The 14,850-nt window shown below is 37.0% G+C and overlaps 1 protein-coding gene across 1 annotated transcript in view; it reads right to left on the reverse strand.

The window, feature by feature from the left end:
* Positions 1 to 14,850, reverse strand: part of LOC150095576 (solute carrier family 4 member 11-like) — a 341,029-nt gene that overhangs the window by 149,221 nt on the left and 176,958 nt on the right. The window contains exon 7 of the mRNA XM_090410034.1: positions 6,363 to 6,476. Within this exon, the coding sequence (XP_090266160.1) occupies positions 6,363 to 6,476 (114 nt within the window). The remainder of the gene's footprint in view (positions 1 to 6,362; positions 6,477 to 14,850) is intronic.

A 14,850-nucleotide genomic window follows, 5' to 3' on the forward strand; every position in this document is an offset into this window, starting at 1 on the left:
TTATATACTTCATAACTTCTCTCACTTTATTCTCACAATATTCCTTCCAAATCATAATCTTCAGGATCTCTTGCACATCCATTTTGCTCCCATCCTGTTTGTTCTTCAAACTCTAGGGACACATTTCGATACTATTTAAGCACTTTTTTAAAGCTTCCCATGTATTGCTGATATCTTTTCTATTCAGTAACTGATACCATGGGGCCAAAGATAGTATTCTCCTGAGTTTGCCACAATTTCCAGCTTTGTAGTTCGGTATGTAACCTGTCCTAATTGGAACATCCATATAGTTAGCTACTTCCCAGGATAGTACAGCATGATCACTAACTGGTGGTAAAATAGTCATTCTTAACTGAGACCCCCTTCTGATGCTGCGATCATATCTAAGATTCTTTGACTTTGAGTTTCTTCTTTCACATGCTGGTTGAGCATGAAAGCAATAATAGTAATAATAAATATAGGTAACTCTCGTATAACATGGTACTTATACAATGCAGCTTCGATATAACGCGGTCTACAAATTGTAGTAACCCTTGTTGAACGCGGTACTTATACAACACGGTTTCGATATAAGATGGTCTACAAACTGGTAACCCTTTATCTTATTTTATCTTTGTTAAATTTGCATCTGCCCGTATTAAGCATTTAGTTATAAGTAGCGAATTTATATTAGGGGAAATACCTCTTAGCACGCATGTACATCAATTGTTTACCGTATAAAGTATTAATTGTTGAAAATTGTCTTCGTTTTCTGCCAGGAAAGTGCATTAAAAATCATAAGTGTGTTAATCTCAAGCTGAGCACTTTATTTTTTGGTGAGTGACATACGGTATGTAATGCTTATTTTATGTAAAAAAAAAAAAATTATAGTAATGGCCACTTAGAGCGCTTTTGCAATATATGCGTTTGTTAATAGGGATAAACCCACCCACTGTAAACTGCCAAGGTAACAACTGAACAAGACTGAAGATACATTCAGTTTCGATCAGCACATGAGACTCAACCTTCGTGAACTTCATAAGTGCTCCAATCTCTTCAATAGTGAATTAATTGATGGGGAAATAGATTTAAATGAGCAGGAACTGGTACAATTAATAGATGACATTGAACCAAATGGCAGGGAAAGTTCTGTCAAAGATTCTGATTGAGATGAATCGTTTAAGGATTCAGTTTAAAGAAATTAACAGAAGGATTGGACTTGGCAAGAAAGTTATTTTATGGATAATGATCTCTCAATGGAGCGCTCCGGAAAATTCACGAGACAACTGGATATTTGTTTAGCTCTGTATTATGAACTTAATAAAAAATTGCAGCATAGTGATATACAAGTCTTATTACTGACTTCTGGATAACTAAACCAGCCGAATACTAATGATGTCCAAGAGATGAAGTTTACGTACAATTTATAATTTTTTATAATTTTATACTATGTATTTGTTTCATAATTTATATGTTTTCTTAACTTACATGAATTACCTGAATTTAAAAAAAAATATATTTTTTGTTGGATATGTCATTGTCTATATAATCTTAAAAAAAAAGCGATTGCAGAACCAAACCCTACTTTTTCTATGTGATCTGAGTCTCGTATAATGCGATTTATATAATGCAGCATTTTTGTGGAACCTAACATCCGCATTATAAGAGGGTTACCTATATATTCTTCTTCATTCTTATCATAAGATTTCTCTTGTACACAATCAATGTTTGGATGATTTAAATCACTCATAATGATTACTCATTTATACACATCAGGGTAATCTGGTGATGCATTTCATTCTCCTCAGCAGCTGACCCACCAGGTCTTTATAACACCTCACCATATATTTTATCCTGTTAACTTCCAGTTCATACCAAGTTCACAGGATAAAATATATCGTGAGGTGTTAATAAAGACCTGGTGGGTCAGCTGCCCACCTATTTTTTCTAAAAAGACTACACCCTTTACACACAATTCCAGTTATAGCATCTGACGCTGATACCTGGGTTTTGCTATGCCAACAATCTCAGGCCTCAACATATTCACCAAAGCAACAAACTGAACTCCTTTGTTCCTGATGCTCTTGCCATTTGTGCATAGACACGACAATTTACCTCCTGGCTTTTTCTTATACTTAAATCTACAGCCTGCTTGGTCCAGTTGGACAACTCTCTCTTCCTGTCCCCAGACACACTCAAAACGCCTGAACTCAGAGCTAACATTTCCACCCCTTCACCAGTGAATAACCATGTTCAATAACATTCATGTTATCATGTTTGCATACTTAGCTATATTTGCACATACACTCTCACTATTCTTTCTCATGATGATCTAGTTTCCCTGACTCTCTGCATTAGGTCTCATTTCAATAAATAATTTCTCTAGGCTCTAGGATGCCAAATCCCTTCAAGTGCAGGCTGTTCCTCTTATTCGTCTTTTCTACTATCAAACTCACTTCACACATCCAAAAACTTTCATCTGTTTCTTCTACACAGCCTGAGCATTGCATTATTTACTATCATAGTCCTCCTCTTCCTGAACTCAATACTGTTGTATCTTGGTAGCAAACCAACAATTTTTACTCCCTTACTTTTCTTGTTTTCTTTCAATCCTTTGCTATCCTCTCTCATACTATATTTGTCACTTTTTAAATCATTAGTTCCAAAAGAAGTACCATCTCTTTTACTTTTATTTTTCTGCTTTTCTATTACATTTTTCAAATCTTTAATGTTCGACCCCTGGGAATCTCAAAGTACTGACTCTGTCGACAAGTGCAAACTTCATGATTGAATCATCATACCATATTATTACTTTTTTTTAATATTATAATTGATTTATCTTGTTTCTATTATTATTAGTCTTACCAACATCAGTGTTTTCTACCTCTTCTTGCTCTGATTATTTTTCTCATCCTAAGTTTCTTTAAAGGTTTCTGCAGTTTTTCTAATTCTCTTGTTGATTTTCTAATAATTTATTTTAATTGCGATATTTCAAATGTCGAATTAACCTTGCTTATATTATCAACATCAATGCTTCTACTCAGTGGGATGGCAGTTCTCACCATCACCTATGTTAACTTGTGCCTTTGACACTACTTTTTTTTTCTTTTGCTGCAATTTTTAAGACAATCTTAAACTAATAATATATATACAATTATATTACTAAATGCACTAAACACAATAGATCCACTAAAAACTATAATAGCATACTAAAGATACACCAGTTGATCTAAGAATATACTCAGTAACTCAAAAACATATGAGTAACTCATCAAAATCAAAAACAAATAAGAACATAATTTCTCTTAATCTTTAAAAAGGTACCTGTGGCATGACTATAAACAATAAATTACATGATAACCACAGTAATCAACTTTAATGAAATGAAAGTACAGATATATCGTACTGAAAATAACAGTACATCAGTGCATAGAAACAAGCAAATCAAAGAAATGGAAATACAAGGTATGCACAGCAGTCAGTGGTTTACCAATTACAAACTGTTGCTGCATGCTAGAAATTTATATTAATAAATAATATTATTAAAAACTATTTTTGATGGTTACATAAAATAAGAATCTCCCAAACTTTTGGGAGAGAGAGACAATAAATAATATTGTTAAAATATTATTGATTAATATTAATTTCTAGCATGCAGGCAACAGTTTTTAATTGGTAAATCACCGACTGCTGTATATATACCTGTATTCCCATTTTTTTGATTTGCTTGTTTCTACACACTGATGATGTACTGTTATTTTCAGTACGAAATATCTGTACTTCAATTTCATTAAAATTAATTACTGCGGTTATTGTGCAATTTATTGTTTATAATTTCTCTTCTTTATAAGCTTTTGACACACACACACACACACACAAGGTGAATCCCATCTATGAAACGTAAATTTATAGTACATTAGTACCATGGGTGGTATAAGGATATATTTTATTAATTTTTAATTACGTTGGTTTTTTTAAATTTTTTTTTACATAATAACTCTGCACTAGACTCCAAATATAGAAATTTTTCAAGCCACTTCAGGCTTCCAGTAAGTGGAGTTGGTAGTCTGATGCTGGGCAATGAGATTCTTCTCTTACTCTGATATGAAGCTTCAGTTTGTTTATGAGTGGGTACACAGAACACTTAACCAACTGGGACAGCAATGCACTCATTTGGATTGCTAAACTTATTGTTAGTTGCCTGTGTTTCTGTGGCGAGAAGAAAGTACTGTAGGAGATTCAGAGGGCGGTAACCAAGATGCAAGAAGTCTGTAAAATGCTCTGTATAAAGACAGATTGAATGTTTGTGGGTTGCAAAATTTACTTGCTGAGTGCTTTTAAAAATACGTTCTATAACAGAATCAGGTAAGTTAGTAAGGGATTTTATTGAAAATATGCAGAAGAGATTTTTCATTAGTAGAGAGAGAGAACAAGCATCATGACTAGAAATTGTGCAAGAGTAGTTGTGCATGGAAGTAAGGAGTACATTTTTTATTTGGAGAGTGACGAATGAGTGAAGTAGGTTATAAGTAGTAGTTGTGAGTGCCATGTCAATGAATGAGTTTAAGGAGAAGAATGTATACTATAATATACGTACTTCTCCTCAACTACTGCCTAGTTGGTAGTAGTTGAATGCATGACAATATTATAATAATGTATATTGAATTTCACTGCTCAGTGTGAAACTGCCACTTGCTTACTAGTAGCCTAAATTGGCTTGAAGAGGATCCTAATAAAAAACTTAACCCACCCACATCCATGATAATGATGTATTATAACTACTAACCTTTTGTAGGTAAGAGTCACATTAAATACATAGCGATATTTCTAAAATTTGTTGAGGTATTTTTATATATTACCAAGAAATTAGTATTTGAGATTACATAGAAATTAGCATTTGAACTATGAGAAACATGGATGATATACTGCTAGAATTATCTATTCCAACAGTATGTTGTCTGGTGTTTATTAGACAAAACAATAACACACCATCTGGTTCTATGAGGTTCACTTGGTTCTCATATTCATGGGCAATTGCTGCTTAATATGTATGATACTGCATGTTTTTTGTAGATGATATTCAGCTGTTTGCAGATGTAATACTGAGAAGAGTTAAGGAGTTCTAATGGTGCTTTCCTCTGGGATGATCTGAATTGCCTGACAATATGGATAAAGAACGGTGTTACCAGCTCAATGTTCATAAATGCAAAGTTTCACACTTTAGAATGCAGCATATTCTCTTGGTAGTGTTGCAATGCAATTAGGCAGTAAGCTCACTTCTAGTGAACATAGGATATGCATAAAATTTCTGTGATTTTGAGGTGGTCACAAGTGAGGTTATTATTATGAAGAGAAACCTTCAGAGAGTCAGGGACTCATTGAGGAAGGCCACATACCACATGCACCAGTTATCATACTTGTTCTTGAATTCATTCATCCATTCCAATCACACAACACTCTATGAGAGAAAAATCTAGGCCTTCACCCTTCTTAGCAGCATTCATTCTCAGCTTCCAAGGATGACCTCTCATCCTTTCTCCGTCCTTCATAAAATGAAAAATTCCATCAACGTTTGGAAGTTTCAATCAGATCACCCCTCTTTCTCCTGTTTGCTAGTGTCTGCAGTCTACAAATTATCAATCTGTCTTCATAATCAGTATTCCACAATTCTGATATCATTTTCAACATTCTCCTTTGCACTTTCTCCAGTGTACAAGAATCACATAAACCAGACCTGCACACAATAGTCTAAGCGAAGTCTTATTGAGGCCTTGAAAAGGGGCACTTGACATGTCAAAGTTTGTTTCAGCATTGCAATTATCTTTTGAGTTGCATTTGCAATCTTTGCTACTTCGCCCCTGAACTTCAACTTCCTATCTACTAACACTTCAAGATCCCTAGCTTGATCAGTTTCTTCTAGCATAATCCCACCAATATAATATGACACTGGCTATTTAATCATACCAAAATTATTATTCCACCATATAAAGATACGATCAAATTAGTTTTCAGTTTTTCAGTATGATGAGTAAACTCTAGAAACTCTTCGAGATAAATGATTAAGAAAATATTTTGTTGGAGTGTAATCTGAAAAGATTAGTGATAGTTTAAATTGGCATGATTTTTACCAGTTAACAGAGTGCAAGGAGAGGGGAAATAGACAAGAAATTTGAAGTTGTCTAATGGTGAAGCAGTCATATAATAGACTTTCTGTTAAGAGGTAGGATTACTTGAATGTATTACCATAGGGTATTGCAAGTTTGAGATTTAGCATGAGAGACAAATAGTGATAATTCATGTGGACCTTATGAGTTCGTCAATTTCTAAAAAAAAAATATATATACATATATATATTAGAAGTAATAATAATACTTAGCACTTACCTTTCATATAAAGACTGAGAGGGGCAGTGGTCATTACAATTACTAATGGCTGTCCTCCCAGTAAAGAAAATACAAGGCCTCCAAAGGTTTGACCAATTATTGATTTTCTTACATCTGAAATGGAGATAATTTATTATTATTCTACTTAGGTCACGTTCTTTTCTTTTTTTAATTCATCTGTGATTATAATTTTTAATTCACATTTCTGAAACATCTTATTATCTAGAGAAATTATATCTAGATACAAATTATGCCAGTTGATGTCTATGAAATAACAGTGATATAAATCAAATCATGAAAGAACCCAATGGATAATGGTCATGTGCTTATTCCTAATGAAATATTATTCCAGATGAATTTAATCTGCAAGCTTGGGTCCATATATCACAATGATTAAATAATTTTTTAGATTATGAAAGGGTACCAAAGCAATGGCAGACAGGCATAATAATACCCGTCTTTAAGAAGGGAGACCAGAAGGATTTCAGTAACTATCGTGGCATCTCTCTGCTCAGCCTGCCTGGGAAAGTGTATGCTAAGTGCTTGGAAAGACGGACAGTGCAGGAGCATAGTTGAGTCAAAGTTCCAGGAAGAACAATATGGCTTTCGTCCTGGTAGAAGCACAACTGACCTGATCTTCACTTTAAGGCAAGTCTTTGAGAAATCTTGGGAATATGCTAAGAATGTCTACACATGTTTTGTGGACTTGGAGAAGGCATATGACCAGGTTCCTCGGGATAAGCTTTGGCAAGTAGTACAGGAGTATGGAGTGGATGGTCAACCATTAGCTGCCATCAAGTCCCTGTATGAATGCCCAGAGTTTTGTGTCAGAGTAAACAGCACAAAGTCTGAACCCTTCACAGTCTTCGTTGGCCTCCGTCAAGGGTGTGTTCTGTCACCCCTCCTTTTCATAATATTTATGGACTGGATTGATAGGCACAGCCGAGGCAGTGAGTGTGTCAGAATTGGAAAATGTAGCACTGGACGTCTGCTTTTTGCAGATGACCTAGTTCTGCTTAGCTCTTTCACAGATGACCTCCAGCGGACCCTGGATAGGTTTGTAGCTGTTTGTGCAGATGCGAATGAAGATCAGTGTGGCCAAAACTGAAACATTTGTGGTCTCAAGACAACCATCCCAGTGCACTCTAAATGTAAGCAGAGTCCCAATGAGGCAGGTGGAGAAGTTTAAATACCTTGGGTCCATATTCACGAATGATGGAAAATGGGATGTAGAGCTAGATACTCGAATTGGCTTAGCAAGCTCAATATTGCGGGAGCTTGGCCGTTCGGTAGTATTGAAGCGTGAGTTAAGCCAGAAGGCAAAGCTGGCTGTCTTCAATACAGTCTATGTCCCCATCCTCACCTATGGTCATGAGAGTTGGGTAATGACCAAAAGAATGTAGACACGAATCCAAGCGGCTGAAATGAGGTTCCTTCGAGGGGTTGCGGGGCTGACAAAACTCGAAAGAGTCCGAAGCTCTGCAATTCGGGAAACCCTCAATACTCAACCGCTGCTTCTCCGTGTTGAGAGATCACAGTTACGTTGGTACGGGCACCTGGTCATAATGCCACAAGAGAGGCTCCCTCAGTAGGCCCTCTTTGCCAAGCCAGAGGGTGGGAGGCCACGTGGAAGGCCAAGGACTTGCTGGATAGATTATATCCAAAACCTTGGGTGGACACGTTTGGGAATCCCACCAGAACACCTGAGCTTGGTGGCAGAGGATCGTGACCATTGGAAGTTCCTCTTGCAGCTGTTGCCCCCACAACCCAATTAGGAAGAGTGGGCCTTGAAGATGTATGTATGTATGAAAGGGTACTTCAAACCTACACTATTTATCTATAAAATATTTTCTTGGGTATCTTCATGGAGTCAAAGAGACTCATGGGAGAGATCCATACTAACCATTATTCACACTATATTTTATATTTCTCCATGAAGACATGTAAAGAAAGCATTTACACCACCACCACCTCTAGCAAACCATTCCAACCATTCGCCACTCTATGAAAAAAAAAAAAAGCTCTAACACTCTTACTAACCTCACACAATTTCCAGGGATGACCCCTTGTTCTCTTCCTTTTGTCCATGTATTAAAAAATTCTATGTCCATCTATAAAATGCTTTAATAACTTATGTTTCTATGCTAGCTCTACTCTTTTCTGCCTATCAACTAGCCTTTGTAATCCATAGACCTTTAATCTATCATCAAAGGGAGCATTCCATAGACCTATCATAATCTTTATGACTTTCATCTGGATCCTCTTCATCACCCCCACCCCCCACAGGAATCGAGGCAACCAGATGTGACTCATTAAAACCTTAAGAGATATAAAAACCTCCTCAATCTCTGCTTGTTAGTGTATTCATTCAATATAAGGTAATCTTATGTGCTAGTTTGGCACCATGCCCTCTAAACTTCGAACTCCAGGTCCACAATCACCCCAAAATCCCTGGCCTCAGTTTCATGCAGTCTAGTTCAATCAATGTAATCTCTACATGGTTTGTGAGCTCTTCATCCCAAAGTGCATGATGTTATACTTGGCAATAAAAGCTACTATTCTCTGCTCATAATGGCAGTGCATTATATATTTAAGCAAAAAAGATAACACACAAATCCTACATGATCAGTGTATCATCTTCACTGGTTATTGCTCTTCCTAGCTTTGCAGCATCGGCAAACAACTGGATATTTCTGCTTAAATCATTTCCTATATCACTGATGTTCAAATTAAACAGAAGAATGACCCAAGTACAGAGCCCTGCAGTATGCCACTACCAGTTATTTTCTCTTGTATTAAGTTCCATTATATACTACTCTTTGATGTGGCTGTCCACCAGCCATCCATTTATTCAAATCACCAGATTCACATCCATCCCTATTTCCTCTAATTTATGTAAGTGAGTTTATTATTATTATTACCCCAAGACCTCATGGAGTCAAAGACTCATCTGGGAGGTCCTTTTATCACACATACATCTCATCATACAGTGTATTAAACACACTCAAACTCTGACAGACACCACACTCTCAGGCAAGGCATTCCAATCATTCACAACTCTGCACGAAAAAAACCTGCCTCTCACTCCCCTACTCACATCCTCTTTATACAGTTTCCAGGGATGATCTCTGGTTTTCCCCTGATCTCCCACTATTCTCTGTAGAACTTCTCCACCATTGATCTTATAACAACCCCTTACCAACCTGTAGGTCTCTATCATATCTCCCCTCTTCCTCCTCTCCACCAGACTCTGCAAATTACATCTTCTCAATCTTTCCTCATACTCAACATTCCAGAGGTCAGAAACTACCTTAGTCAGTCACCTTTGGACCCTTTCCAACATCTCTTCATCCTTCTGAAAACCCAGTGACCAAATCTGGGCACAATAATCCATCTGTGGCCTAATCAAAGCCTTATACAATGGAACAAGAATCTCCCTACTTCTACATGTCAGTGTCCTCCGCATCATTCCCATCAGAAGCCTTTGTGTTGTCTTCACAATTTTGGCGATGTGTCCCCTGAATTTTAGATCCTTATCCACTATCACTCCCAGATCTCTTATTTCCTCTACCTCCAACAATATATTCTCACCAAGCATAAATTCTGCATCCCATCTTTGTTTTCCAAATTTTAAAACCTTACATTTTGCAACATTGAACTCACATCTCCATTTGCTTGCCCAATCACTCAATTTATTCAAGTCTTCTTGCAAGGCCACAACATCCTCACTACTCTTTATGGTTTGTCCCAACTTTGAATCATCTGCAAACAACTGAATATCTCCATCCAAATCTTTGGCAATATCATTAATATACAAGTTAAATAGTAATGGCCCTAAAACAGACCCTGAGGCACTCCACTAGTGACTTTCCTCTTCCTGGATATTGCACCCACATACACAACTTGTTGATACCTATTAGATAGCCAGTCTCCAATCCAATGCACTAATCTAATATCCAACCCCATCTGCTCTAGTTTGACTGTCAACTTATCATGAGGTACTCTATCAAAAGCTTTTGCGAAATCCAAGTATATTACTGTGTAGCCTTCTCCTCTGTCCAAGGAAGCAGTCACTTTATTGTAATAAGTAAGTAGATTACTAAAACATGACCTCCCTTTAGCAAATCCATGCTGTCCATCAAAGATTATACCATTGTTGTCAACCCAACTCTGGATCCTAATTCTCACAAGCTTCTCCAACAACTTAACCACAACACCTGACACAGAGGTAGGCCTATAGTTTGATGCTTGAGTTCGATCACTCCTTTATGAAGTGGCAAAATCTTGCCCTCCTTCCACTCTTTAGAAACTTGACCAAGTGCAAGACTCGTATTAAAAAAAGATGTCAAGGCAGGTGTCAACTCTCTGGCACATTCCTTCAGAATACGCGGTGATATATTATCAAGTCCCACAGCCTTATTTACATCTAGTTTACTCAACTTCCCAAACACCTCTTGCTCACTTACAGTCAGTCTCTCCTCCCCATCATCAACTGCTCTTAATCTCTCCATGAAGTCACATTCACAAGATTGAAAGATCTTTATGAACTGCTCATTAAGTATCTCCACCACACATTCTGCAACAGCTGTCTTTATACCATTTTCTCCAATGAATGTTATCCTTTCATATTCATTCTTTATTTTGCTGGCTACATATCGAAAGAACTCCTAGGATTCTTTTTGGCTTCATTAGCTAACTGCGTTCATACCTCTCTTTAGCTACTCTCACCAACCAAGTCACCCTCCTTACCTGGTCATTGATCTCTTTTCCAGCTAACTCCTTATTCCACGCTACACCCACAAGCTGTCCCTGAGCTTTTCATAATCATCCCCTTGTAGTTCCACATACACCCGTTTCACGATGGATCCTGGCAATTCCTTTCAAAATCCAACAAAACAAATCACATCATTAATATTACACAACCATTTTCTTTATCCAACTCAAGAATAACTTTATTTATAAGAAACTGAGCAAGACCAACTCTTCACAAAACCATGCCACCCTATCCCTTTATCAACTTCTCCAATATCTTAATTACCACTCCTGAGATACTGATCAGTATAGAACTACTTCTGTCTTGGAGCTTCTGTTATGTAATGGAACTCTTTGGTCCTCTTTCCAATCCTGTGGCATCTTCGCAGAACTGAGACTTACATTAAATAGCTTGGTTCAAGGGGATGATCATTGTCTCTTAATAAACAGGCTGCTATCTCATCTGATTCAATGGCCATATTTGCAATAAGGTTCTGCAATATCATAAGCACCTCCAATTCATCTGCCTCTATTCTGACATCTGCCAATGTCACACATATGGCATTGCAATATCCCACGTGGATGGTATGGCATTGCAAAATGACCAATGAATAATTCAACTATTTTGCATCTCTACCATTCTCTTGCCTCTCTACCATCAGCACTAATTAAAGTTATCCATTACTAGTCATTCTTCCTTCTACTTTCATATAACAAAACAAGTATTTTCTGTGGCCTGTTTTATTATCTTTCTTTCATAATCTACTTTTGTCATATTTACTATACTGGTCACCCTTTTCATCTACATTTTGTGCTGCTCAGGAGCTTGCTAATTACCTTTCTCTTTATATGCCCCTCTCACATAATGATGCTATTCATTCATCTGATTTATCTTTCTGATTGAGTATACAGTCTGATACTGCTTCTTAAAACATTTCTTGACCATCTCACAAGCACTGCTAACATTTTTTTCTTCTTCTACATTTTTATGGCATGGCACTATTCCAAGCTACCTGTTCAGTCTGTCATAATCATTTGCATTGTAATTCCACCTATACCTCATATTAGCTGAAAATCTGTATGTATGTCTGGTAATCTCCCAGATCAAGACCATGCTCACTCTTCCCAATTAGAAGCAGTGGCTACTCTGGTTAGTGTTAAGTTCTCTGATACTATTACCAGATTGATCCCTCTTGAATGACCTCTCCTCCATTACAAGCTATCTCAGGTAATAATCTCTTAGGAACTATATAAATTCCAATTTCTTCACTCTGTATTTCAATCTTCATTCTTGTAGTTATGATTATTCACCCTAATCTATAATCTCTGTCTTATTTGAAACGAATGTTCACATGTAAAGACAAGGATGTTATTTTGCCTCTTTACAAGGCCTTGATAAGATCTCACTTTGACTATTGTGTGCAGGTCTGGTCTCCTGGTTTCCATTGTGATTCTGATATATTAGAGAGAGTACAAAGGAGAGTGTTAAAAATGATATCAGGATTGTGGAATACTGATTTTGAAGACAGATTGAGAATTTGTAGACTGCAGATAGCAAACAGGAGAAAGAGGGGTGATATGATTAAGACTTACAAACTTCTGAAAGACTCATACAGGGATTTCAATTGATGGAATTTTTCAATTTATGGAGGGTGCAGAAAGAATGAGAGGTCATCCTTGGAAGCTGAGAATGAATGCTGCTAAGAAAGGTGTGAGGGCTAGATTTTTCTCTCATAATGGTGCGTGATTGGAATGGATTGCCACTGGATTGCAACCGGTGTGAAGGAGTTCAAGAATAAGTATGATAGCTGGTGTGCGTAGCATGTGGCCTCCCTTGATGAGTCTCTAACTCCCTGGAGGTTTCTCTTAATAATAATAATAATAATAATATAGCAACCAAATATATATTTCATCCTGGTAGCTTCTACTTCACATCAAATAGTTTTAAATGCACTGTCCTCTGCTTTCCTGCCCTGTTGAACTCCTGTTATTTTTGGTTTCAATTCTTCTGCCATCATCAACAACAAAAAACAACCCCACCTATCTTGTTTCCTCTGTCTTCTTCTTCTCTGAAAATCCTATATACCTATTCCTATAAATCCTCTGCCAATAAGTCTCACTAATATCTATAACGTTTGGCCAAGTTGAACTATAACCAAGGCTAAAAACTCTTCCTGCTTATTCCAGATGCTTTGGGCATTAGTATACAAACTACAATATCCTATTTGTCCCACAACTTCTCTAACAAATTGTGTTGCTTATCCTACATAATTTCAGAACCTGAGAAGCTAATACCAGCATCATTTCATCATGCTTTACTCAATTGCCTCAACATTGCCTGCACCCATACTTACATTCGTCTCCCCCACGCTAAAAAACTAGTTCCCTGATTCTTCTTCCAAATTCTCATTGAACAATACTTTATGAAACTTAACTTCGCATCCAAATGTAAACCATTAATCTTATGTGAGTCCTATCATCCACTGAACTCACCATAGTCACCAATTCTTAACTCACCTCTATCATAATGTGGAAACAGACTTGCCTTCTTGAGAGACTCATATTAAATAGATGTGCCAAAGGCACCATGAATTCTCTTGAGTATTACTTCAAGACACTTAGAGATGTATTGTCAAGTCCTACTGTCTTGTCAATATTAAGTTTAAATTAAACTCGCCAAGAAATTATATTCTTGTTTTATCTTTAATTCACAGCAAGTAAAGATAGTTTGCATGTGAAGTACATTTATGACTAGGCTACTTGTACAGAAGGCAATGACTTCACATTGCCTTTGTATCCCATAATGCAAAGTACACACCCTATCTGCCATGTGTAGTGCTATGCATTGTGGGAAGGACCACTGCCCAGATTGGTTTAACCATTATTGAGGTCTATCAGTGGGAGCCATACCCAGAGGAGATACCAAGGTTATATTAATGCAAGATTGTATTAGTATATGACGTCTGCATTAATATATATTAATAATAATAATTATTATTATTATTTTGTAAGCAATGATGGGATGCAAAGTATACACCTGGTGGACAAGCTCTGAAGGAGGTGGAGGAGATGAGAGATCTAGGAGTGGTGGAGGACAAGGACCTGAAATTCAGGGACCTCATTGCACAAGTTGCGAAGATGTCACGTCAGATAATGGAAATGATGCAGAGGATGATGACATGCAGAAATTAAGAGGTTATGATGCTATTGCATGAGACCTTGATCAGGTCTCTTATGGATTATTGTGTACAGATTTGGTCACTGGGTTTTCATGATGACAAGGATATGTTAGAATTAATAATGTATTAGTATATTAGTATATTGGAATATGAAGTAAGACAAGAGATTGAGAGAATGTAAACTGCAGAGCCTCATAAGTAGCAGGAGGATGGGAGAGATATGATTGAGACATAAATTAATCAGGGGTTGTATCAGGTTGACACAGAAGAAATTTTTCAATGGGAGAAGGTAAAACAAGAGGCCATCCCTAGAAATAAGGAGGACATGAGAGAAGTAAGGTGCAGGTTCTTCACATGGAGAGTGGTTGGTGATTAGAATGCACTGCTTGGGTGTGTTGTGAATGTAGAGACACTGAATCAGTTTAAGGCATGGCTAGATGATATTTGTGTGCAATAGTGTGCACTGCACCTCCCACGATGAGTCTGATTCCATGAAGGTCAGATGATTATACATGTCTGAAATGGCATGTGCTTTGCATTATGGGATACAAAGGCAA

This window comes from Typopeltis vanoorti, chromosome 20 (assembly GCF_054136105.1).
Source record: "Typopeltis vanoorti isolate ZY-2024b chromosome 20, IOZ_Tvanoo_1.0, whole genome shotgun sequence".
NCBI lineage: Eukaryota > Metazoa > Arthropoda > Arachnida > Uropygi > Thelyphonidae > Typopeltis > Typopeltis vanoorti.